The 26,489-nt window shown below is 42.9% G+C and overlaps 2 protein-coding genes and 1 non-coding gene across 20 annotated transcripts in view; 1 reads left to right on the top strand and 2 right to left on the bottom strand.

Annotated features, from left to right (window-relative positions):
- The window catches only part of zmp:0000001200 (dedicator of cytokinesis protein 9), a 61,207-nt gene extending 53,549 nt beyond the window's left edge, over nucleotides 1-7,658 (bottom strand). For 13 of the 17 annotated variants that reach the window (XM_028394273.1, XM_028394276.1, XM_028394275.1 and 10 more), the window contains exon 1: nucleotides 7,173-7,658. In XM_028394273.1, coding sequence (XP_028250074.1) covers nucleotides 7,173-7,292 — 120 coding nt within the window. In that variant the 5' untranslated portion in view covers nucleotides 7,293-7,658. The remainder of the gene's footprint in view (nucleotides 1-7,172) is intronic. The other 4 variants (XM_028394277.1, XM_028394281.1, XM_028394288.1 and 1 more) reach the window with 1 other exon arrangement.
- An 884-nt stretch (nucleotides 7,659-8,542) lies between these two features.
- The window catches only part of LOC114426521 (FERM, ARHGEF and pleckstrin domain-containing protein 1), a 43,920-nt gene continuing 25,973 nt past the window's right edge, over nucleotides 8,543-26,489 (bottom strand). Inside the window, exons 6-28 of one of the 2 annotated variants that reach the window (XM_028393992.1) lie at nucleotides 26,117-26,214; nucleotides 25,717-25,831; nucleotides 24,151-24,298; nucleotides 23,949-24,044; nucleotides 23,708-23,871; nucleotides 23,513-23,581; nucleotides 23,330-23,423; nucleotides 21,778-22,948; nucleotides 18,961-18,999; nucleotides 18,300-18,487; nucleotides 18,033-18,122; nucleotides 16,782-16,915; nucleotides 15,221-15,302; nucleotides 14,912-15,149; nucleotides 14,698-14,828; nucleotides 14,550-14,618; nucleotides 14,140-14,229; nucleotides 13,782-13,864; nucleotides 13,080-13,192; nucleotides 12,703-12,866; nucleotides 10,626-10,733; nucleotides 9,771-9,922; nucleotides 8,543-9,691 (exon numbers count right to left, since the gene is read on the bottom strand). In XM_028393992.1, coding sequence (XP_028249793.1) covers nucleotides 9,610-9,691; nucleotides 9,771-9,922; nucleotides 10,626-10,733; nucleotides 12,703-12,866; nucleotides 13,080-13,192; nucleotides 13,782-13,864; nucleotides 14,140-14,229; nucleotides 14,550-14,618; nucleotides 14,698-14,828; nucleotides 14,912-15,149; nucleotides 15,221-15,302; nucleotides 16,782-16,915; nucleotides 18,033-18,122; nucleotides 18,300-18,487; nucleotides 18,961-18,999; nucleotides 21,778-22,948; nucleotides 23,330-23,423; nucleotides 23,513-23,581; nucleotides 23,708-23,871; nucleotides 23,949-24,044; nucleotides 24,151-24,298; nucleotides 25,717-25,831; nucleotides 26,117-26,214 — 3,718 coding nt within the window. In that variant the 3' untranslated portion in view covers nucleotides 8,543-9,609. The remainder of the gene's footprint in view (nucleotides 9,692-9,770; nucleotides 9,923-10,625; nucleotides 10,734-12,702; nucleotides 12,867-13,079; nucleotides 13,193-13,781; nucleotides 13,865-14,139; nucleotides 14,230-14,549; nucleotides 14,619-14,697; nucleotides 14,829-14,911; nucleotides 15,150-15,220; nucleotides 15,303-16,781; nucleotides 16,916-18,032; nucleotides 18,123-18,299; nucleotides 18,488-18,960; nucleotides 19,000-21,777; nucleotides 22,949-23,329; nucleotides 23,424-23,512; nucleotides 23,582-23,707; nucleotides 23,872-23,948; nucleotides 24,045-24,150; nucleotides 24,299-25,716; nucleotides 25,832-26,116; nucleotides 26,215-26,489) is intronic. The other variant, XM_028393991.1, reaches the window with a different exon arrangement.
- trnaq-cug (transfer RNA glutamine (anticodon CUG)) lies at nucleotides 10,092-10,163 on the top strand. Its single transcript has one exon. It is a non-coding gene; the product is annotated as a tRNA-Gln (tRNA).

Genomic DNA, 26,489 nt, shown 5'->3' with positions numbered 1-26,489 from the left:
GCAAATGCAAATGTGTCATATGATTTTTCACAAATCTGATCATTAATCTTGAAGTTGTTTCAGGATATGTTCCTGAATTGGATATATGACCAATTTGTGGCCATGCAAAATAGATAAGTTGAGATAAAATAGGACTTTATTGATCCCCGGAGGGAAATTCAGTTGTTACAACAGCAGCAGAACGAATAACTAGAGTAGCATAAACTCTAGAAACAGATAAGTAACAAATAAGCATGAATTAAAAAATAGAATTTAAAATAAAAGGATAAAAGTCTTTTTACACTTCTGATAAAAATCACAAGATGAAATGTAAACCCTGCCCTGTAACCCTCTGCCCCGCCTCCCCGTAGGTTGTATCCCTCCCCCTCCCTCCCTCTTCGGCCTACAGTGTGTCAGGGTGAGGAATGCCAACTATGTCAGCCGGCCTGGTGAAAAGTCATTATAGTTTATTCCCTCAGGCTGTGGCAGGTCCCATCCACACAGTGCACACAACCATGAGAGTGAACACTGAGAACTGGAGAGGTTTTAGACTCGCTTTAATTAAGCTGACAGCATGCACTGTGGGAAAGTAGAGAAAACATCTATGGGTAAGGGTTACCTCCACACTGACGGAGGTAATCCTCTGAGTCTCTGAGTCCTATATATTTACCCATCTAACTGTGCTTTTACCCGCCTCTGCTTTGGTGTTTTAGGTGGATTCAAGTGCCAGGAAACTTTTAGGGAATTCCCAGTTGAACAATTACAGCAACATCAGTAGCAGTTTTCTCTTTCATGTCTGCAGCCTGATAGCATTCAGACGGCAGCACAGAGCCGGAATGTTAAGTAGTTCCCCACAACCTTCACAGCAACATCCATTCTTGACACAGGGCAAACACAAACGTATAGCTTCTGATTCAGGCAAACTATAAATGCTAAAACAAGCCAATCGATTATCAGTATAGGTTATAGTAGTAAATCAGGAAACTGGGTTTTGTATTTGCTAATTGTGTGCTAATCCATCGCTCTGTGATACACCACATCTGACAGCAGCTGATCCTGCTGTGATCTACGTGTGAATAGGAGGTCAGTGACCACTGTGTGGCAATGTCAGAGGGGCCGCTGGGAGAGACCGGGTGTTTGAAGCAGATTAACCTACTGAGTGTGGACTTAAACCTGAGCACTGCATCATTTACACAGGAGAGTGAGGTGATATAAAGCAAACAGCTGCAGATGTTTTCCTATCTTTTCATGTTAGATACACAGGGTTTTAATCATGACAACACATCAGTGTGAAAACAATGTCAGAAATGAACATAGATTTATGATGAGTCCCAAGTTATGGTTTAGCCGTTTAGCCGCAAAAGCATTACTAAAAATACCACAGTTAGACCTGTTGTTCATCCAGGATAAGTTCAAAAGATTCAGTCTGAAGTGTAGTTTGGAAAATAAATCACCTCCACACAGAGGGAACCTCTGCTCTAATCTTAACTGGCAGTGATTCAAATAGAGGAAAATCAGCCCCATTGGGTGGAAAAAAATAATCACAAGGTTTAGAAGTGTTAGCCTGCAGGGCACCCTCCAATCTATTCTGTCATGGTAACAGCCGTCTTCCCACAATTACAAGTTAATGGTCAGTCTGCAGTGACGGATGGGAGGGAAACATTATTTTTATAGACAAATCAAGAAGGCTTTGGGAGTAAATACACCGCACTAAAAGCACACAGGGTCTTAAAAAGGAAATGTGCTACTCATTAGTCTGCTCTTTCTAGACATTTTCTCCACCAATCAACATGTATGTTGTTCAGGTTCCGGTCAGTAGAGCTTTTCAGGGCTTAATCCGATGAGCTTAATCTGCAGGCACATGTGCAAAGCCACAGTTTCACCTCTTGGCTGAAACTCTGGATGGCCTCTCGTACGACTAATGAATCAGACATAGCAGTATCCACCTACATCTTATTTCTTTCATTCTATTATTCTTGTGTGGGCTGTTTGTAAGAGCACCATTCATATGACACAGCTACAGGGTGATGAGGACACTCCTTATTTCAACAAGATTAATTTGGTCTTCACTTTTTATAACCTACATGTATTCTTTTTCATCAGATTAGTGTTGTGTGTTTTTACCTTGACATGTTTTGATTGCTTCCTGCAGTCTTCTTCAGAAGTCACGTGATGTTACCAGTGACGTGTCTGCCAGCTGATTTATGCAGGTTGTGGTGCCATTCTCCTACTACTCCAGGTAGTAGGGTAACATCACGTGACTTCTGAAGAAGACTGCAGGAAGCAGTCGAAAATTGTCAAGGTAAAAACACACAACACTGGTCTGATGAAAAAGAATACTTGAATGAGGACACTCCTTCACAGGGCTCTGATGGAGAGTCATCAAGAATAAACACATCAAACTTTAAATAAGTAAGACTGTATGTGGACATCAGATCAGTTTCAGTAGTTGGTAATTATTGAGCTGGAAATCTGGCTAATCAAGCTGACCCCATCAACATTGTCGGCACCACCAAGTACAACATTGAGCTGCTCCACATCCTGAGCGCTCCACACTGTCAGCACAGACTTGTTTTTATGTTATTTACGTACTACACAAGATACAACACAGCCTTTGTATCGCATGCATATTGTAACCTTTGTTCTAATGCTCAAATGTACTTCCTCATTTGATCAGAGATGATGACGCTGACGATGTTTTTACGCAGGAATGCAAACTGGATAAACCACATGTGGTAATAATCATGGAGACCTACAGCTGTAGGGGCTGTGAGTCAGTGAGTCTGTGCCAGCAGCACTAAGGCCTGCAGACTCGAAAATAGTAACAGAACAATACTGCACTAGACTGCTAAACTGTTGATGATAATGTGCAACTATTGCATATGATATGAGACTTCACAGTCAGATGTGAATGAATTGTTGGGTTTGTCATATGAATGCTTAAAGAGCTATAAAGAATACAGTAAAGCTGGGGGAGGAGCGGTGGGCTTATGTTATGATTGTAAAACAGAGCACTGCCATCCACATGCTAACAGGAAAACACCCAGTGACCAGGCTCCTCAGCAGGCTCGATCTGTTATGGTAACCTCTTCTGTGTTCCAAAACAGCTCTGCTCTATCAGGCAGAACACTGAGTGGGTGTTTTAACAGAGTCCTGCCCAGCACTTCTCTTCAGCCCAAATACAGACACAGGAAGCTCACTCTGTCTAGGAAAAGACAGGCCTCTGGTTTCCCACAAGGAAACGAAAGACAGGAAGCCATGGGCACTTCCTGTTTGGGCAGGATGGAACAAATCTGAAGACTTAGTTTATGGTGGCAAAAAGGTTTATTCTGTTTATTCAGATATAGCAGTAGCATACGTAGCCATTGATCTGAATGTGTGGCCACTGAGGCAAAAATCTTCAAATTACAGATTACATAGGAAGCAGTTAAATGTTTCCTAGAGCCAAGAAATTGTTAAATAAACTCATGATGTGACCACAACTCTCATCTTGAGATTCCTTTCTGGCTCAGTGTTAATATTTAACACTTATTTTGACATGTGGTTAAAATACGCTCTCAGTTCACGAGCATGACATTTAATCAGAGTCCATTTCCACTGGAACAAAATCTGTCTGTCTGGCCTAAGAAACATTTAAGTTGGCTTTGCTACTGCAGTATTTATGTGAACTAACCAGGGTCACTCCGGCCTCAGAGGAAATCCTTTCAATTTTTGACGGAGCACTTTATATTATATCCCAAAAATTCATGTGTAGGAATTCTAAAGCTTCCCATTCCTGCAAAAAAACAAACAAACAAAATAAAGCCCTGAGTGGCAAATCTGGTTTGGATTATAACCACAACTGCCAAGAGGCATGCCCAAACCCAAGCAGACAAATTTTATAGTGCGTTTGAGTTTGATGGGTGTGTTTTATTTCTCACTTCGCTTGAAGCCGTCATTCCACAAGCCATGCATCAGTGCTTTGTTTCCACTCCAGTTACAATGCAGCTAGTTGTATTTACACTTTCTTGCTTGAAAACACTAAGAGACAATAGTGCATGGTTACTTAGCAATAGAACAGCAGACAGGTGGAAAAATGAATGGACATTGTTTGCTTTTCCTTCCATGCAGAGGTCAAGTAGTGAGGGCTGTAACCAAGTAACCAAATGTACATGCTAATCAATTGCTTATATATAAAAGCCTAAATAAAATTAGCCATAGCCACTGGAACAACAAACATAAATTTACAGGTATACATTCAGAGAATGACTCCTCACTCTCAACAAACACAACAAGGACCAACTAACTACTTTATTGAGCAGAGTCTCCTAATGGGTGCATTGGTTACTAAAGGAGTCTCATGTATTATTGACCCATCTGCTCTCCTGTGTCTCCCCCCCTGGGTTTTGTTTTTTTTTTTACCACAAGCTTCTTATGCACACTTTTACTCTGATACCCGCACTACTCGTAGTGACAGACAGGCTGAGGTCAAGCTGCTTAGGCCTCGCACAACTCTGTAACTCTGTAATCTTCATGTGACAGCAGCGTCTGCTCCAAATACACACATGGCACAACAAAGCGATCGCCTTCTTTTCTTTGAATTTGGTAGACTTGGATAAATGATTCATGACTATCAAGCTTTATCCTGCACTCATGTGTCTAATCATGGCTCAACAAGACGCACATATTTGGCTTCTGGCAAAACTAACAAAACCAGCTTGGCTGCATGAGCGAACATGACCTTATCTTAAAAGGAAAAATCCCTAACATACTTGTAATACTTGTACACACAGTACAAAACCCACCTGGGGGATTTCTGGGATCCCACACCCTGGGAAAGTTTACACATCCTTGAAAAACAAAAGATTTAAGTGTGCAGGTGTGTGAAGAAGGCAGAAAGCAATGTGCAGGCAAAGCAGGAGGAGTGTGCTGATCCATCTTCTGCAGATGACTGGCGTCGTTCAATGCACTCAAACACACTGCAGGATGTTGCTTGTCACATGATACCAGAAGAAAAACATGTCTATCTGACAAAGGGGTTCACACAGTGTTCATGTCTTCCATCATCAGACAGCATAAATCATCTAAGAACAATCCTGCATGATAATCCAGTGGATGAACTACACAACCTCTGCTTGAAGCCAGGTGAAGGAATGTCATGTGATGCAGCTGAGCAGCAGGAGGTCCGCAGCAGGTCTAAAATTAAGCCCTAACTGAGCAGCGATGATGCGTTCTGTCAACAGAATGGACAGAATTCTTATTCTTGTCATGTAGAACTGAGGCCAGAAAAAACATTACACTGACTCGGTGTTTTATCTTGTGGTGCTACAAGTCTGCAGCAACTGGTTAGCATATTTATTTCAGTCCAGATCTCTGCAAGATGTCTTTGACATAAAGATTTGAGCTGTACATGCTTAGGCCATGGGCAGCTGACAGCATCACACACAGTGACACCCATCTGGTGTACACCTCCCTCAGGTCAGGCACATAGCGGGAACACTGAGGATCCGAGTGTATCACCACCATTAGGTGGCAGGCAGTTAGGACTATTGATTACAATTACACAACTGCTCCCCCCCAGCTGCTTCACATCACTGTATACACACACTAAACATTTCCAACCACTATTGATTTGTTATATACCCATCAGCCGATACATTAACACTGCTGACGCTCAGAAAGAAAACTCACCACGAAATACAGTTTACAACACTAAAAGTTCTATAAAAAGGAGAAGGTGGAGACTCATGGCTGATGACAGCTATCATGGAGCTAACAGCACTCAGCATGCCTAAAGTGTGAAGAAACAGAGGGATGGCTCAGCTGAGGGCTCAGGCCTATTACAAGTCTCCCTGCTCTCCACTCCAACAATAAACAAAGAGGCTCTACCCAGTGTAAGCCTTCACGAACATGCACAAACTGTTAGGAGAAGGGGGCAGCACTTAAATCGAAAAACATAAAACTGCTGCGTGACTAGTGGACATGGGAGTTCTACCCTGTATATCATAACCCATGTTGAGTTAGTGCAGGAGTACCAAAACATTAACATTTTAAGTAGGAGCACTCTCGTGGTGACAGCTGCTACAATCTGTCCTTTATGTCCCCGGAACAGATCCCTCTATTCCTGCTGCGGTATTTACATGTTTCATGGAGGAATTAATTACAAGCTGCGTGGACAGCGGTCTTGTGTGCGGTCACATTCTTTGTCCCACTGAGAAGACTCAGCAAACAAGTGATGCAGACATACATTCACCATACATGGACAGCCTGGGGATATTCATCAAACTTATATCATATATAGATTCCACAAATGGTATCACCCTCTTGTGAACATATCTGCTCTTGTGTCAACAAATGAACTCCTGTAGGCCTGCTCAGACCACTGCAGGCATGTAGAGCTAGAGCTCCCTGCACATGATGATTTCCCAACATGCATACTTGTATCCATTTCTGCTCTCCTCCCTCTGGCAGTGCACCAGTGTGAGAATGAATAAATAATACGAAGGTGTGGTTGGATGTCTGGGATCCTGACTCAGGATTCCATTTCCCTGACAGAGAGCCTGGACGGTGTCCGTTTCTTGGTTGCCTAGCAACTTTTTCCAGGAAAGCAGGAACAATCAAGACAGAGCACCCAGCACCCAGCAGCACACGCTCGGACACAAACAAAAGGGCCGAGTGCTCTGTTGAAGGAAACTGATACTGAGGAGGTGCACTGCGGGTCTGCCCGTCACCCAGATGTTGTCAGAGCAAAGCTGGTGGTCAGCATTATGTCACTGTCACTGGACACTGAAACATGAAATTGAAACCACATGCTTTCCTTTTCCAGGAGCTATTATGTCATCTCAGTGCAACCCTGTGAAAAGTGATGCTGTCTAAGTGACACAACTTTATACAAGCACTGATTCTTCACAGACTATGGAAATAAGACACACTCAGGAGGATTAGGAACCTGAATTTCATTCTCAAAGCCCACTTGTTCACACAGCTGAATTTAGACCAGCTGCGTGAAATTTAAAGTGAAAGGTGTCAAGAACTTTGTGGCAATTTAACAATACTCTCACACAATGGATAACCTTGTTGTAAGAAGCCATGAACATTTTCTGACAACCTCACTCATAAAAACTGAAGCGCCACAAACACACATGATGACACTGGCCCTAGTAGTGGTACTGAGGATGAAGAGGAGGAGGAGAGGTAAGGTGTAGTCTACTTACAACCAGCACGGATGTCCTCACCACCTCTGAGACACTTTGCCTGAGTTCAGCCGCGGTGCCAGGTTTACCCAGACCACGCGTAAATTTCCTGGTCTCCGGATGCGCTGGAGTTCCCATCATAGCGCACCGCTTCGCATCAATCTCCGTCTCCGTTGGTTATGTGAACAAAAAAAAAGTTTGGGTAGAAATTCATAAATTCATCCTCTCCTCTCTCTCTATCCGCGATCCCCTGCTGCTAGTCCGCACCACGAGTGAGAAGTTGGGTCATGTTGTGCGGCGCGGCTGGTGTTTCACTCCCCACCACTTCAGTTCACTTCTTTAAAATCAACCTGTGCGGCATTATTCCTGCAGCAGCTCTGCGCTCTTCCATCAGATATGCGGTTGTTACGCTAAAATATCCGCTTGTGTAGCGTTTCATTGGGCGTCCAGCGTCAGACAGGAGGTCTAAGGTATAATCTGTTGTCTCCTCAGCGCACTCCGCCCCTTACCGGCTTAAAGGCCTGCCCACTGCTGGCCGTGCGCGGCCTGCTGCTGCTGCGGTGCGGGCCTGGACTTTGGACTGTGAGCAGCTACAGTGACTCCATGCTTTCATATAAACACAAGGAAATCAGAGCTGTGCAGGCAAAATGCTTCCGGCGAATCACAGCCGCCATCCACTTTGACATCTGAAAAAGACATTGTCATGAACTTGAACAAAAATAAACACAGACACAGCAAGAAGTGAAGCTGAGACCAGAACTATCGCACAATAAGACGACACAGTGTCTTTCATACTTTTACACTGAACCTATTTTTATTAACTTATCTGTATTCTCCTATATGAGGTAGTGGCAGTTTAGTGTTTTTAAAATAGGATTATGTAAATAGACACACAACTGATACATAAAGTACAAACCGAACCTGCATTCTCACTTTTTCTTGATTTACGGCCTCAAATTCACTTTTAACCCTCATGTCATGATTTTCTTCTGGACTCTTTTTTAACAGTTTTGACAGACATGTTTAAGTCAGACCTTATATCATTTTTTTCTGTGCCCCTTTTGTACAGCAAGCACAGTTTACCACTTAATACTGGGGCAGATATGACAGTAAGCTTATTTTATTTTGAAAGGACGGACAGTGCTGGATGAAGATCTGTCTTCAGTTGTTAATGTGACTTCATTCAGGGATTACAGTGGCAAAACAGACTCTTGACTGAGCAGTAATGGTTTAAATGTGCCTTTAATATCACAGCAGTGTAGTCAGGCTAAGCAACACCAGCTTTCTTGATCAACAATGCCACCTGTAGGTTAGCGCCATAAACACACTGAATAACCTTCCGGCTTCAACAAAATTCACAAAGTCACAAAAATCAGTTTGAGTAAGTTTTTTTTATTGCTTTCATTTCCAAAGAGCTCTCTGTTGTCTGGAAAAAACACTGCAATTCTAAGCAGAACTGAGTTTTTTTTCCACCTAACTTCACCGCAAAACCCTGTCAAATGCATATTTCCATTCATTCAGACCCACTGAGAGATCTGTGCACAGGAGGCAGCCGAGTTCAGTGAGGGCGACGGCGCTTGGAACTGAAAGATTGTTTTTTGTTTCACACATAATCTTTAAAGCTTTCAATTACACTTACCTTCATAATACAGAGATCATGTCTCACATTTTCTCATACAGCTGAATTGGACCTTTAGAGTTAATAATAATAATAATAATAATTAAAAAAAGTATTCATACAACAAATATCAGCAAATAGAATATTTACTTGAAATGGCATTAGTGGTGATGGTAGCTACTTCTGGCCACACTGTGATCAATATTATGTCAATAATACAACAAAATAATTCATATATATTTTTTAACACACTGTACTGAGCCAGGTGTGAACACAGCGTTAAAGGGTGACCTGTTTTATATGAAATTTTATGCTATACACTGGACAGACCTGATCCCCATTCATAACAAAATATCATTAAAAAGTCCAGGACGCTGATATAAACCAGTTTTGGCACTGACGTTTCAGGATATTTTAAAAGCAGCTCAGTAACATGTAGACAAAAATGTTTATGACAATGCATTGACAATTTAACCATATAAGAAATAATGCTGGGTATCCGTATATCAACATGTTCCTGCTGTAAAAACAATCGATGACAAAATGTAAAACCAGAAAGATAGGAAGTGATTCAGACCATTAGAAAAACTGTATAAAATGACATCCTTAAAAAGAGGTTTCAGAGTTGAGAGAGTAAAAATGCCAAAGTCTCTGATGCTGTCTAAACCAGCGGACATGTCACCATTAAAGCATTAAAAAGCACCAAATTGTGCATGGACACATGTATAAATGTCCCAGATATGCGTAGAAAAGAAAAGCAAAGAGTCCGGGAGGGAGCTGGACGGCGGACACCACCCGAGAAGAAGAAGAAGACAGTGTGAGGAGACAATGTGAGCCAACTCAGTGAGTGTGGAGCTCTTTGCTGTTCAGGACACGGGCTCGACTTGAAGGGAGTGTAGCACTGCGGATCACCTCCATCCACCTGCAGGCGGAGAGTTTAATCAGTCCTCCAATTATCACATCACTTGTAAATAAATAAATACAAGTAAACATGAATGTACCTCTCAAAAGTGTATTCACTCTCTGATCGGAAATAGTAGATGTGGGACTTGAAATGCAGCTTGAAGACGTAGTCCTTGTGGATGTTTTCGGACTCGGACGGGATGGTGACTGAGTAACCTAGCAGGGGAAGGCTGGCCAGTGGATAATCATCCTGAGAAGGGATTAGAAAATAAGATAAAACATCCTAATCAGGTAAAATATTACAGGAAGAGTATGACTGTGGAATTTCTGCTAAAACAAGGAAAATATCAATTAGGTGCAGAGAGGGAGTAAGACAAATGAATCGGCTATGAGCGTGTGCCTGCACCACCATTACACGTGGTTCCATGGTGTAATGGTTAGCACTCTGGACTCTGAATCCAGCGATCCGAGTTCAAATCTCGGTGGGACCTGATATTTGGCAAAATTTCCCAGCTTGGGATAAATAAATAGAATATTTCTATCATATTAGCATTACTGCAAACAATGGATTCTCTTTATCTCATCCCAAAATTTCCACAGTGACATCTCAAGTGAGCAGTTACAGTTTGTTGCCCACAGTCTGCCTGTGCGTAGAAAAACATCTGTGCTAGTTAGCATTAGCTGCAGGCTTTGCTGTGTGTTTCAAGTGTGTTTTTAGGATCCTCATATATCCATCTGCGGACACCAAACATTTTCTGGGATGCATGGAAAACTGCATGGGAAAGTGTGTTCACCTCCAAAGTGACACAAAGACTTGATATTCCACGCTCAGATGTGATGCCAAAGCCCAAAGAGTTTGACAGGAGCAGTGTGAGGGAGGGTGGCGTGTGTGTGTGGTGTGTGTGTAGCCGCTGGACAAACAGCAGGACCTGAGAGTGTTTGTTCATCCTCACCTGGTGAGACTTGTAGAAAAACAGGCTGAAGTTGGTGAAGACAACCCAGAGCTTCTGCCAGCCATTGCTGTTTTTGAACTTCCTCAGTAAGTTTCCTGAGAGCTGATTCTACAAAGATGAAAAAGCAAGTTTGATTCTGAAACCAGAAAAAGTCACATGACACAGAAAGATCTCTAGTACAATATTCAATAATTTAACTTCTAGATTTATTTGTGCTTAAAACTATATGCAATACACCTACTGTTAATATGTACTGTAGCTTCTAGCATGTTTTGTTTTAATGATTCCCAACCGAATCATCCATAATCATCCAAAATCAATAGTTTTAGATTAATTTGACAAATTTTTAGTTTTTTGTATGTTGTAGCAATCTTTGGAAAGTACTTTGTGTTACAAATATTGTATGAAAAACGCTATATAAACACAGATAGATTGACTGATGTGATTAATTAGGGTTTCAATTACTGAGTTTTTCTCTGCTTGTTTTGTAATGCAAACATAAAGTGCTGTTGACTTGTTGGTTATTGTCAGATATAGATACAGCATGTATTCCCTCCCCCCTGTCCGGTTGGGAATCAGTGTTTTGATTATATAATGATCAGAGAGCTCGTACAATAAATATTATTTTGGATCTATGAATCAGTCCCTATAAAACTAATGGGTATGTCAGTATGAGGCATAACTCTAATTCCATGTCTACAAAATTAGTTTCCTGTGATGCAGTTCAAGCAAACACAAACACGGGGCCTCCCCTGACTGCCTGGCTCTTTTACCTCTAGACTCCTGCAGGATTCACTAAAGGAGAGGCTCTGAACACGGTACCAGCAGATAACAGACAGAGGCACTGGTCCCTGGCCACTCGGGGGCCCCACTGGGGGGGCCTTATTCTCACTGACTGGACTAGGCTCCTCTACCACGGAGGAATGCACAGACGTATGGGGAAAAGAGAGAGAGAGAGAAAAAAACAGACAGGGAGGGAAGGAGGGACAGAAACACAGAGACTGAGTAGGTGAAACACAGGCATGCAGTGGCAGGGGTTAACACGAAGGCCGGCGGTGTGTCCAGGCAAGGCTGTGAAGAGGACATTGTTATAGAGGAAGAGCAGAACTAGATCAGGACACATCTGGGTTGTAGGGAGCCTACATCCCAAAACAGGATCCGTTCTGTTAATGTGAGACGAGGACGTTTAGCACATTATCTACGTACTGCTCTATCTCTTATCTATTTATAGACAATCAGAGATTTAAAGTGCCAGGAAGGGAGGAAAAAGAAGGACAGAAGCACACAGAAAAGCCACAGTTCTGAGTTTGGATAAGGACATCGGGCTGGTGTTAAAGCCAAAAGGAGGGAAACGTGGGAACAGTAACCTCACTGAGGCTGCAGGCAGGATTATCCTCAAGAAAACAGATCAAACAATACAAACAATCAAAAAGTGGTGATAGAAGATATGTTCAAAAGGAGCAGATCTGTTTGGATGCATTCAGACGTTGTGATGACATCATAGGAATACTGTGTGCAACAGTATGCACTTTGTAAGGGCAGCTGCACTACTCACTACAAGTAAAATCTGCCAGCAGACACATGAAGGAGTCATTGAAATGGTGCATCACGAAAAAGTGTCACAACCCCATCATCTTCACTATTACAAACAAACAATGCACAATTTATAAACACAATCAGTCATTTTAGCTGATTGTTTTCTCACTGTTTTAAGGCACAAAACGACCTAAAACAGTACACAACCTGCTCAGCACCAAGCTTTGGACAATTAGCAGCTAGCTGGTGAACAGAGTGAAGCATTAATTCATACTGTACATCATTTCCTGGCAAGTATTTCTTTGTAACGTTCCATGAATTACTGTAAGACTCCACTAGAGGGCACTTTAGATACTTCAGACGATGTAGTTTGTAATCCCTGTTATAATGAACAGTGCAGTGCAGGAGGATACTGTTCCCACAAAGAGGTCATCACAGTGAAATTCAGATAAAGCACACACTCAGAAACAGAGAAGGAAAACAGCGAGGCAGGAGAGGGTGTGTGTGCAGGGAGGGGGCAGATCTGAGGTTTGGCCAATACCTCCACAGCTATGCTAAAGTCCACCATGGACACACTGGTGTTCCTGTGCCAGCACACGTGTACCATGGTGTTACCACGGTGAGGGTTGGGCCTTTCCAGCAAGGTGTTCGAAGTGGCTGTGTCATCCTCAGACTCCGCCTCCACCGAGGAGTCCTCCAGGCATTCTGGGAAAGTCAGGAGGTTGTTACTGCTAGACAAGGAGCAGGGTGACTAGGGAAGAGAGGCGCTAAAACACAGACAGTGTCAGATCACTCACATAGCAACGTGCGTCTCTGAGTTCAGTCGGTGGGGTCTTAATACATTTTCTTATCACATTTAAAAGGACAACAGAGTGAACACAGGAAACATCCTAGCTGTGTGTGTACATGGTCACTTACTGTTGTCTGTCAGGTTGCTGGTCAGCAGCTCAGATGAAGGCCCGTTGCTGGTTTTTGCCATTTCTATCGCCATCTTTATGTCCTCCATCCACTTCTCCATCTCTGTCAATGAACTGGGAGAGAAACACATAAATAATGTGAAGTGAGAAGCAAAGCAAAACAGGCACGAGTTGCAGCAGGAAGGCCCAACAACAACAAATATCTCGAGTGTGATCTGGGTTAGTTCTGCCAAATTTCCCTTTGAACAACAACACAGGGCTGCCATCTGCTCATTGAAAGTAGTTTTAGGCAAAAAAAGCAGAGAGGTCAAAGTTGATAGAGACTCTGTGACTGATAAATATTATTTTTTCTTCTCCTTTAACTGCCGTCGCTGCAAACTAAACAACTCTGCACAGTTTGTAGTCTCAGAGTTTCAGCCTGCTAGCCAGCTACAGCATGACTTATGATCCTTTTACACTAAAATTATCATGCAGAGAAATACATGTTACAATAAGTTGTAGTGTTCGTTCCCTCACACACAAACCAATGCACACGCACAAACGTATATTCAACAATATGAACATTAAGAACATAGGGGAAAAACTGGGAACAGGAAAAACAGGGATATCATCCAGTTTTGTACTGAATAAGGAAATACTGGGAAAACGGAAATAAAATCTAAAACAGAGCAAGAAAACTAAATTGATATTCAACCGGTCTTACCTTGCTGCCACAACAACCGACTGCCGCTGTCCTACCAGAGTGAAGGCATGAGGCACACCCCACTCATCCTCACTCTCTCTGATCTGGAATGAGAACACAGAGACACAGAAAAGACATTAGAGAGCAGCAGTATCTAGGACAGCAACAACCAAAAATAGACAGAGAAGGAAAAAAGGTGAATAAAAAGGAAGCGAGAGAGAACATCACATGTGTTGTTGTCCTGAAAGTGTGTGTGTGTGTGAGAGCAGGAGGCGTGGAGGGGCAGATGTTGAATGATCTCTGGTTGTAGTTGTTTGCTGTGCTTCATTTGCAGTAATGACAAACTGGTGACAGCCAGAGGCAGAGATGCTGCACTTACTGTCATGCCATTTAGCGGCAGCTGGCCGTGAACTTTGAACTGATTGGTCGCCGTCATCCCTCGACTCGTGTACAAAAAGATGTCATTGAACTGTCGTCAGAGAAACAGGAAAAAATCAGCTACATGTGATCTAATAAATAATTCTATGGAGGCAAAAACAGCTCAGAAAAACATTAATGACATGAATAATGAATTATAGGCACCATGTTTGATATATAAGCGACTACAGTGAATACATAGAAAAAACTTGTGATGCATGTCTTCGGTTGAAAGCAACTTCTCTATAAGCTGCACCACATCTGCTAACACTATCTGAGTAATGCAAAGCTGGGAAGGATAAATGTGTGATTATTGTCCTGCTGAGATCACTGATTGATTATCAATAGGAGGTGAAGAAAGTTTGATGTTACCAGGAAAAACATTCGCTGCTGCAAGCCTTTTCCAGACAGCTTGCTGAGACAGCCTAACCTGATGAACTCCTGAAAAAAGAGCATCATGTGTTAAAAAATGCAATAAAAAGCTATATATGGTATGATCACGGGAAGAGTTTAAACTCACCCGACCAGGAACAACAAGATTGTCAACGCCAATCAAATCCTTCTTCAGCTCCAGAAGCTTCTGAAAGTTCTCCATCTTGATTAGGCTTCCCTGGAGCTGCTCTACCACCTCAGACACATCCGCCAGAGCCGCTGCACACCAACCACAGGTAGGAAAAGGTCAGTACTGGTAAACAGTTAAGCCTAAATGTGCCGTATGAGCCTGTGTGCGGTACCCCTGCAGTCCCTGAAGTCCACATGAGTAGCCGGGTAGTGTTTGCACAGGCGCTCCAGGATCTGTTTGTAGTGAGTGAGGCGGTGGAGAGGTCGAAGGATAAAGACGTTCAGGGGGACGTAACAGACCTTCTGCAGCTCAAACTCTCGGCACAGACCCTCCAAACGACGGGAGGACTTACACGCCTTCTCCAGCTCCAGCAGAATTTCAGACTGCTTGTTCAGGTTTGCTGTCAGGGGCTAAAGACAGCAGCTGTTATATGTGAGAAACAGTGGATTAGTGCGCGTAAAAAACTGACATTAAATCTTACCTTTAAATCCTGAAGATTCTTTAACATGACATCTCCAATGCGCTGGTAGTCTCCTTTAATGTGTGCATTGGATCGTCCTTCCCTACAAACAGAAAACAGCAGCAGGTGATTAAATGTTTTTTTTTTAATCAAAAGGCTTGTTTATAATGACTTCATTTAAACTGTTTTTTTTAAATCATGCTTTATGCTGTTTGTATGGTCTGCAACTGTATTTTACTGTAGGAAATATGCGTTTAAATGTCAGAAACCAAAGTTTCCCAGCAGAATATTGCCCTCAGCAGCTCACCTCATTTATTTCTCTTCTCCAGGTATAATATACACAGACACACACTCGGCTATCCACATGATGGAAAGCAAAAACTAGTGTTTTCAGGTGTCAGAGTGAATACTCCCCACCCATATCAACGCCTGATGCATTATCACTCCTGTAACATTGGTGCTAAAGCAGCTCTACTGTGGGATCGGAGCACACGGGCCAGCCTTTGCTTCCCCTTCCTCTGATTATTGGTCTCACTTAGATTCTTGCGACTGCACAATTTCAAACAACAAATTAAGATCCCACTAATCGCTTCTCCTATCAGTGGTTTTGACGTTGTGACTTATCAGTGCATGTTGCACACTGTCGGCTAATTTTTGCGTCCCTGTGAAGTCTATTGTAATCTCTGCTTCTGTCTGAGCTACATAAATGAATTTTAAAACTGTAATTACATGGAGTGAATTAATCGACAAAGCTACACAAAGACTCTTTAAGCTCATTGATTATTCTGATGGCTTTCCCTGTATGCAAGAAAAATTTCAATGAAGTTGGAATGGGTCTCTTTCAACTTGGAGAAAAAGATCAACCAGCAGGTGTCTCCCTTGAGCACGAGCTTCCCCTGTACAGTAATGTGCTGCAATTACTGGACTTTTTCAGAATCTGTAATAATTTTTTAAAAAGCCTCTTAGCAATAGCTGTAAGGAATCATATCACAGTCTGTAAAACACATCCCACCTCATCAGCTTTCTAATCATGTTCACAAAAACAAAGGCTCATATCTACTGTAATATTTAAATATGCAAATTCACAAAGAGGGGTGTGTCGTGCTGGATAATTTGCATGCATGTTTGAATGTGGTTCTTATCGGCAGAGTAAAGTAAGATATCAGTTTCAGTTTTAATTTGGACTCCTAACAAGTGTGACCGGCCAGTATGGACTTTGAAATAAAAATAACTGTCTCCATTTTTAATGGCTGTAAATTTTAACAAGCTTGATGGTCTTTAAGCATCGCTGTCTCCATGTCTGTGTGTGTGTATAAGAGAGAAAAAAAAATGTAGTGTGTGTGTACCAGATAAAGCACAACATCATTAAGGAGATCAGACAGCAGAAAGCCACAGGCAAGAAAAGGCCAGCCGTGGCGAAGCATGACTGTTGCCATGGAGACGGTTGCCCCTCCTCAGGTCATCTAAAGGGGCTCGGTCTCCCGTCTCAGGCTACGCGCCAATAAAATTCCAGCAGATATCTAGGAACCAAAACTAAGCTAAACCTGTGCCATAGCGGAGGGAATATAGAGCACGGACTCACCACAGAGCCAGCCTCTGCTCCACCTCCCTGAGAAAACCTGTGTGGAACTTGTGCAGAGGCTCAAAAGTGGAGAGGATGGTGTTCTTCAGTGAGTCTGGGGTCACCTCGTCTTGTCCCACAGCACTCTGGAAAGACTGAGATCACAGATACAGATTAATTTACTGTTACACATATTTTAGACTGATAATCCCAGGCACTTTTAAACAAAGTGAAACCACAATAAAACTTTTTTTTCTAATATAAATGGAGGGATATGGGGTTTTGTGTATTATGCAGATAGCAAAAACCCTTGAGGCAAATTTGTAAGTTGCATTGTGTAAAAAGTTATTCTTCCTCACAAATTCACACACAACATCGTAGGCTTGTGTGTTAAAGCAGATTTACCCAGAATCCCTTTATCTGTGTTTCTGCCGTTGTGCTTCAGCCTTGTGACGTCCCGTAAATCCCTTAATTGGCTGAGGATGAATAGAAGAATCAATATTCCTTAACACTATTGTTTCCTTAAGTCAGATTGGGGTTGTGTTTGTGCACGACAATAGACAGTGAGCTGTTTTATTTGGTGGATGGGAAAGGGAAGTGGGAAACAGTTCCTAGAATAGGGCTTGAGATAGAGAACCAGCTGCTGTTCAGATGACTTCTCCCCCAACCACTGACCAGCATATGGGAAAGGAGGCAGCACACACAACCACACACACACACTGGGAAAAGAACAAGGACACCAGCCAACCCAAATATTTATGAGACATGTGAGATGCTTCTCTGAAAACTGCAAGATGAGGAAAGCTGCAGCCTTTAAAGCTGCCAGTGAAATGCAGCGATGCATTTTGTGCACGTGCCGAGTCAGATGGCAGCTCATAGGACCGTCCTCTCTGTTTGCCGTTGAAGGAGCCGCACCGCACGTTTAATATCCTGTTCTCTGCTGCGTTTACTCTGAGATATTATCAAATGAAACGCTGTCCAAATGCTTGTACCCAGCCTGCGCGCAAGAGGGAACATCTATCTCTTTAAACACAAACACAGTTTAGGATTCACGGCCTTGAATGAGACAGATAAATGCATTTCAGAGCACAAGTGTAGGGAATGAATAAAAAATGATCTGCCAAAATATTCCTCTGTCACTGCCCAACTCCGTGTTTTGGCGGGCTGCTCTGCAATGGAGCAGCTAACCGGAATAATCAATGTTTTCCCCCCAGAGGACAGGAGCAGTAGAAAAACAAACAGCGGAGCACAGTGTCGGCGAGCAACTCTTACCACTGTCACCACCTCCAGGTCCTTCAGATATGTCCTTTCTGTTGTCAGCAGCTCTTTGGCGATGAAGTAGGCCCGATCTGTTGGAAACCTCTGCAAGGACATCACAGCACAGAGAAGATACTAAGCAAGAACAACAGTGTGCCACATTAGCTGTGTCACCTGTAAACGTGGAATAAAATACTCTACTTCAGTCCCACTGGAGATCTATTTTGGAAATGTAGTCTGGGTCCACAGCTATTTTGAGAATGTGAAACGGTGTTTACAAACCTTCCTCCGGACCTCATCTTCATCATCCGTGCGGACACTGCAGGCGTCGTTAAGCAGCGGGCTGGTGAGCGGTGAAGGCTGGCGGCCGTCCGGACTGTGACTGCACAGCTCCAGTGACTTCTGACCATTGACCATCACGTGGGAGTGCCCAGAGGACGCAGAGAGGTGAGGACTGTTGGAAACCACACCTGCACGGAGCCACACAGTGACAAGCACAGTCAGAAGGAGGTTGTGGTTTTTACCAACACTCAAATGTGTATTTTCTGCAATCAAATTTGAGTAAATTATGACATTTTTCACTCTGTTTTGACCTTTTCAGAGTAAACATTTATTCAATAAATGGACAAAGTCATCAGCAGATGAATTGATAATGGAAATAATCTCTGTGGCGACATATTGGTAAACTATCTAACTAAAGATTTATTATAGCAAACTTCACCCAACTGGCCATACAGAACTACATTTACAGCTGCTGTCAACCCACGGTCAGAGTGTTTCTCTGTCACAAAGGGTGCAGCTGGCAGAAAGTGAAGCGTCAGCTATGACTCTACGGTCCAGACAACTCTGCCAGCCTTTGAACCACGTCAATCAATACACAAGCTGAGACACATACTGCTGGATGATCAAGAGGAACAGCTTACTTTGCATCATCTCAGCTTACTATGGTTCAGCTGCAACTTGCCCACCTTTCTCTCCCTCTCTCTCTCTCTCTCTTACTGCCGTCCTCTGGTGTGGTTGGTTCTGGTGTGCACAAAGAGTGATTATAAGAACACAAACCAGCACAGCTCACACGACACACAACACCACAGAGGGAAGGAGTGACGCAAAAACACACGCAAAAAAGCTATAAATGAGAGATTAACCAATACTACAAACGAACTACTGTCTACAAGCACCAACAGCTGACCAACTCTCAAAAAGAAGATTCAAAAATTCTCACTTATCGTCTTTATTGACTCTAGTGTAACATATTGTTAAATGGTGAGAAAAGCAGCATAAAAAGGCCAAAGCCCAGTGAACGTCTACAGGAACACTGAGAGTGAATGAAAGACAGACTCAGCAAGCGACAGATGGAAACATAAAATAAGAAAATCATGCATAATATTCTGCTAATATATAAAAATAGATTTTTGTTCTGATTCTATTATGATTATTCAGTAACTCTTATTTAGAGAGTTGTAAAAATGCTTTGACTTTTTTAAATATTTTACATTTCTACTTACAATCTGCTTTAACATCACATTCTTAGCTGGTATTGTATATACAGTATATACAATTAATAAATGACATTACAGTTAAATGGATTACAGTACAATCTATATTACAGTACATACAGCAGAGTACATGCAGAAAGCAGTCAGCGCGGCATGCATTGAAAACAACCTGAGGTCTTTCCCACAGATCTGAATGGAATCGATGCAGTTTCAAATGGGAATGTTTAGATTTTATCAACCAATGTTACAATCATCCAGGTCTATGGGAGAGACAAGTGACCAGACAGGGCTCCCTCCACTGCAGTGATCCAGAGAAAAACTGTTCATATTTCATGTACAGGTCCATTCAGGAAGCATGCATCAAAGTACTGCTACTTTAAAGCTGCAGTGCAGAACCTTTGTCTTCCCCTTCTGGCAGTGAGAATAATTACACAAACACTACCAGCACTGTGGTTAAGCCCGATGAATAGATGCTAAGCTAAACCAGCTCAGGCCTATAAAAGCAATTATGTCAGTACAACTTCATTATACTGGCTGCATTCTAAAGATGGATTGGAGCTTTTGAGCAGTCCAGGTAACACTTTTTTATTTTTAAGAGGAGGATCTTACCTTCCTGCTATTGGACTGGGTTATAATTTGTATGAGTCAGCTATGCACATATTGTAAATGTACTCATTTTTAATATTAGATTATTGTTTTGCTGCTGTGGAAATGTCTGTTTTGACTCACTTGTTTAAACAAGCCTGGTGTTTGGAGCTAGTCATGGTATTTAGTGTTTGTGCTTTGCCTTGGTTGACTGAAATACTTCCACTGAACACAGGATTCTTTATCTGTAGCATCAGAAACCCTCATGGATCCTATTCTTCTAGCTGCTGTGGATACTCAATCTCTGTGGGTATGGTTGCTCACCTCTTCAGCTTTGCTAGAAAAGGAATATCAGCAGTAACACCAGATTAAATAAAAGTATGGTGCTGGCTAACTGTGAGAACTACATGAAGCTTGAAGGTAATGGACGCTCATTTATATGAAAACGTTCTGCACTGTAACACAGAAGTAAAACCACCGCTTCTCACTTTGCAGCAGGCTTCTTGATGTTGGTGCTAAAAATGTCTGGACTCTGATGGATGAGCCCTGAGACTCTGTGCTTTGAGGTGTTGCCCTTAAACTGCCTTTCACACACACAGTTATTAAAAACCTGCTTCTATCTCTCTGCAAATTCCCATGTTTCTGTCATTCATACAAGTTAGCTGGATCACTGCAGGAAAAAAAGGAGCCCAGATATTTGTTATCTGGCCGACCATCACCACACACAGTGAGTGACAAAACAGGTTTACTATACATGCAGTCACAGTTAAAGGAGAAAAAAAGAAAAAAAAGACAACATATGACAGACAAAAGAAACAAAAACAGGGAAAAAGACAGAACAGAAACATAATATAAACAGATAGAACACAAATAAACACACAGAAGTGCAAAAGAAAACAGGAAATAAAAGTGCACTGCCATGTTGTTAAGAAGACTGGACACCATAACCACCAGTGATCCAAGTCAAGTGCAAGATGAAGAATGGAGCTGCACACCGCAGTGAAGTGACTGAACCACCCACTGCAACATGTTACCTGCTAATACGACACATGAAGTTAGCGCCACGTTAGTAAATCTCTACTGTAAACATCACATATGGATTCATTTCCACTCTAATCTCTGCATGCCAGATTGCCACAATAGTCAATAAAAGAATCCAAAGTTTAGATTCACGACCACAAGACTATGTGTGTTACTTAGAAAACTGTACATCCGACCAACTTTGTTAAGTTAGATCTCTCTGTGAACAATTGCGGAATAAAATATTTGTATTCCTCTGTAGGAGATCATAAGGCATCTGAGATGTACAGCCTGAACTGAGCGTTCAACAACTCTAACAATGAAGTCGGCAACATTTGATTCATCAGACATAAACAGAGCCACAAATCCTCTTCAGTCTCTTTGAATTAGGAACAATTCTGTGTGGATTCCTAACAAGGCACATGTGTGTCTTTACAGACATATTAATATAATTAAAGAGCAGGGAGTGTTAAACCCCCTCCATGCTTGCCAGATTCCTTCTTATGTGCAAAGAGAGAATTAGTGAGTGAGTGAAATGCTTCTAATGTGACAACTGTGGACACAATCTGTCACCCAATGGACACAGCTTCCCTTAAACCATCTGTACCCAGACCAACCTCTCTGTGTGTGTGTGTGCTAACAGCTAAAAATCTGTCCACCCTCCTCATCACTGAAGGCATGACTGTCCTCATCTGCCTCCTCGTCCAGCTGGAGGCTGCCAAATGAAAACTTGTTTCTGGGTATAGGGGAATTACAAGTAGTCTCTGCTGGATTACCAAACATCACAGGGCTGCTGCGGTTGCCCCTGTTGTTCTCCACCTCAGACTCACTGGACTCTGAACCGCTGGTGGTGGAGCAGTCATTCATTTGAACTGCTCCCATGTGACTGACGCCAGCGGATCTCAGTCGCTTCTGCCCCATGCCAGCTCGGGACCTGCCTGGTGCTGAGAGGCCATTGGCTGTCATGCGGCGCTCCAGAGCTGCCATGCGCTCAGCCCGAGTCAGCACAGGACGGGATTCTTGCCCCGGGGAGGATGCTCCCTGGTTCGGCTCTGCATTAGAGGGGTGATGCACTTTGTGCTGTTTTTGATGTCGATGAAATCGGCTCAGAACGGGGGAGCCCCTACCATCATTAAAGTGAGAGGGGGTGGAACAGTACCCATTCTGCTCAGCATAACTGAGAGGTTTTTGATGGAGGGTATCAGAGGCAGGACTGGCACTCCGTGAACCCATCATGTGTGAAAATGTGAGAGGGCTGCTGCTCTGCCGCTCTCTGTTACGGGCAGTGAAATCCCCCATGATGCTATGGGCAGGACTGGGCTCAACCTTTTGGCATAGTTGCTTAGAAGACTGGTCAAGCTCATGACTCATGTTAACTGATGGTCTAGAGGAAGAAGGAGACTCTCTGTACCGCATCCTACCTAGAAAGTGCTCTTGTTGGGCCTGTAAAGGTCCGTTTATCCCCCCAGACCCCTGTCGGAGGACTGCCTGCTCCCTGAAGCTGTGATCTGACCTACTAGCTTGGTCCCTGCCTGTGTAATATTCATTATTCACACCACTGCAGTCAATGTAGGGGACAGACGAGCTGCTGGATCTGGCAGCCCGAGATGCTGGACCTGTACTCAGATGTTCTGGGTGGGTCTGCCTGGTCGAGCTCCGTCTCTCTTCTGTCCTGGACACAGACCCCGCTCTGTCTTCATGGCCGTTTCCCTGTTGGGAAGGACTCGCCCTTGTTGACCGTGAAGCCGACGGGTCTTCTGCACTCATCAGTACTGACTCCTTCCAATGACGGTGAGAAGGAGAGTCCACTCTGTCCCCAGGAACACCAATCTGACAGAGACAGCAGCAGAGAGGTGAGGAATATAAAAAAGTACACTTCATTCATCATTAATGAGAACTAAAAGCTGGGGTTTTAATTCAGTCCTGTCTGTGTTGACAACACCCTGTGGAAATCTTCACCAACTGTGGAGTACCCTGTGGCTCTTCAGCTCTGCTGGCGAGAGCATTATGAGATGTGCATGCACAAAGATGGCACATTCCTGCTGACTTAGTGGGAGAAAGATCCAGAAAATGATGCAAATTTTCAACTAAAATAAACCAGCAGGTAGGTGAGGGTCCAAAGAAGCACTGATAAGAGGCTTAAACAGGTGCTTTAATGTGACTTTGTTTGTATTAACTTTAATTAATTAATTAATTAATTGAAACGCTCACCTCTGCTGGCACTTCATGGTGGCGTGGAGAAGGCAACGGCGACAAACGACTGTTGAGTTGGACCCGACTGTTGTATTGGACTCGACTGTGTTTCCTGGCAGACAGGATTGTTGACAGAGAGCTTTACACAGTGTGGGCACCCTCAGTTATACCACATTTATCAAACACATGTGCTGTCTTTACCTTTCAAATGGGATCTTTTTAAACTCAGACTCCCTCACATAATCAATCACCTGCTTCTGTGTGCGACCGCTGCAGAGACACATACAAGTGAGATAACAATGAGCTAGTCTGTAGTAGACTGTTAAGTGATGGATGGAAACGGCTGCAGGCATCCTGACAATAAGAGAACTGGTATATATAATTTAAACTCTTTACCTGAATCTGAAGGAGGATCCTCGTGTAAAGAGCACCGGCTTAGGTTTGGGTTTAGGCTCCTCGAAGAGGCGGAAGAAGGCGTGATATTCAACACAGATCTTCCAGAAGACTTTACAACAGTCCCTGCTGGCCATCAGGAACTCCAGAGTGTCCTGATATGAACTCTGAGTGACAAATTATGACACGGCTTATAGCACCCAACACTGAGCTGAAGGTTTTAATGCACACAGATGTTACTTACATTTAAATCTGGCCTCAGCTTGATGAGGAAACGTTTTCTCTTGAAGCTCAGTTTACGAATTTTAGACCAGTTGAAGGCGTTAATCCTTGTGTGTCCCTGAGATGGTGAAAAAAAACAACCTTTAAGCACCAACTGAAGTATACGCTTTTCCTTTTATGTTCACTTTTGTCAGATTTGTGACCTACAAAGCAGCGTGTCTCACCTGGAACACCAGGACGCCAGTGTGAGCCACAGCCAGGCTTAACCTCGTGCCCTCACGATCCTTGGCAGGGTGGAGCCGAATCCCGTACATCTCCAGCCTGCGAGCCACTTCTAACAGCTGATAGTCTGATTCTGCTGGTGTTTGACCTCTGCAGCACAAAACACATGGTTTCAAGTTAGAGGATATTGGCATTAAATCCCAGGAAAAGGCCAAAACCAATAATCAATGGCTCCTATTAACAAGTACTGATCTATCTTGCTACTCTTTGCCACTGAGCTCAATGTTTTTGATCCTGAGAGGTCTGACTGATAAATTCAAGGTAGAAGTCCATTTTAGAGCTGTGCACTCTTTGTATTTTTAACATACTCTTAATTTTGGCCCCGTAGAGGACTGGAACTAGGCAAACTGCCAACTCCACCAGTATAATTTTAAAGCAATGTAATGTTTTGTTTTTCTTCCATATTTAATCTGTAAATTATTGTTGCAGAAGATCTTTTCTAAACATATTTGTTTTGTTTTTGTTCCTCCTCAGGGGAGGAAGCTAATCTTGCTACCAGGATTTAACACTATGACTTACCAAGGTGCATTCATTATCCTTTTAGCCATTTTTATGGACATATAAATGAAATCCTGGCTTATCTGTGTCTCCTTAACTGAGGTGAAAGAGTGTATCCAGGTTTCTCCTGTTTATCTGAGTTTGTGGAGCAGCGGTGGGAGGTTCGGGAGTAGCTGCACACATTAACTAACTTTCCTAATTCTTATCAGCAGATAAGCCTTCCTGTTTCCTGTGTGTGGTACTTAATAAGAGATTTAACTCGACGTGGCACCCAGCCACAAGAACTCCAGTTAAGAGTTATCAACCGAGAAGGGACTTGGAGTGGAAAAAGAGCATGTCAAAGAGAGCAGTCAAATCAAATGGAGCTCCTTTAATGTCCAAGCAGACACCCACTCTGTATCCATGACACACTGCACAGTAATGCAGAGGTGTTGGCAAAGCTTCGGCTGCTAGTCAGACTCTGCACTGATGAGGGCATTCGGATCTGGAAGGTTTCCAGTAATATACTCCCAGCAGCACACTACTCAGAGACGTATACAAGGGAAAGTATAAACAGCCAAGTTCAATAACCAGCTGCACTTCTCACAGAATGCATTGCACACCTGAGAATCATCTGGGTTTTTAACCTACTAACCCAGCTCACAGCAGCTGTGTGATTCATCTGGAGGCTTGAAGGAGGATTCAGATCTTTTTTTGGAGCAAAGTAGGCTTTTGTTGAAAGAGTAAGAAAAAAATCCACTTCTGGCCAGAAGCTGGAAAACAACTTACAGAGGCTTTTATTAAAAGTGTAAGATAGAGTACTGCACACAGCACTCTGAAGAAAGAACCCATTCATTAAATGGCTGCTTTTCCTGAATGTGTCACCTGCATAATAAACAATTCCCAATGGGACACACACAAGGTCTGAAACAACATTTCCTGAATAACTTTAGTCCAGGCTTCAGTGACCTTCTGAACAACGGAAGCATGTTTTAAACACAGAGTGGTGCACTTCAAGCTGTGAAACTCACATATTCTTTGAGTGAGACTCCATGATCCTGTCAATCAGGGGCATCTGATCTGGCATGTAGTTGTTGTTGAGGAGGTGTGACCGGCACTGGCTCTCCTCAAAGTCCCCAATCTCAGCTTAAAGAAAAAACATCCCATATTACTTATGAGAAATGACAATTATTTCCAAATAAATTCACTCTGATCACTGTTAAAACACTCAGTATTTCCTGTCGTGGCACCGTGACGTGCGGTTGCTCTGAGGAAGCTCTGCAAGATTATGCTCAGGCATTCGACTGCATGGTATCCATAGCAACGCACAGATAATCAATTCACAATGGTGCGTGGTGTACTATAGGACGATGTTTGATGATAAGCTCAGTGTAATGTTGATGGTGTGTGATCTGAGGATAAAGTCCTTACACTGGATAATGTGGGAGACCATCAGCGCTGCACTGCTGTCGTTACAGGTCAGACGTCCACAGGAGAGATCCTGTTTGATCTGGAGGGCAAACAGGTACCTGGAAGTGAACACAAAACAACCCTCACATTACACTGTATCAGCTCAGAATAGCATTCAAAGAGGATGTCAGAGAAAATTCTAATCAAATACAATGAAAGCTGCCTCTTTTAATTTTACACAAGACTGCCTCTGAAGCAAAATCTGTTGGCCTGAGTGTACATTCTGTATTCAGTAATTAATAAGCTGAATGAGGATTTATTTGTGTTACAGTGCTGCTTCTTCTGGCTGCAGGCCAGAATGAGAAAAAATACAGTCAAGCTACAATAATTAGCT

This window comes from Parambassis ranga, chromosome 21 (assembly GCF_900634625.1).
Source record: "Parambassis ranga chromosome 21, fParRan2.1, whole genome shotgun sequence".
Classification (NCBI taxonomy): domain Eukaryota; kingdom Metazoa; phylum Chordata; class Actinopteri; family Ambassidae; genus Parambassis; species Parambassis ranga.
This window is presented reverse-complemented; position numbering and strand designations above follow the sequence as displayed.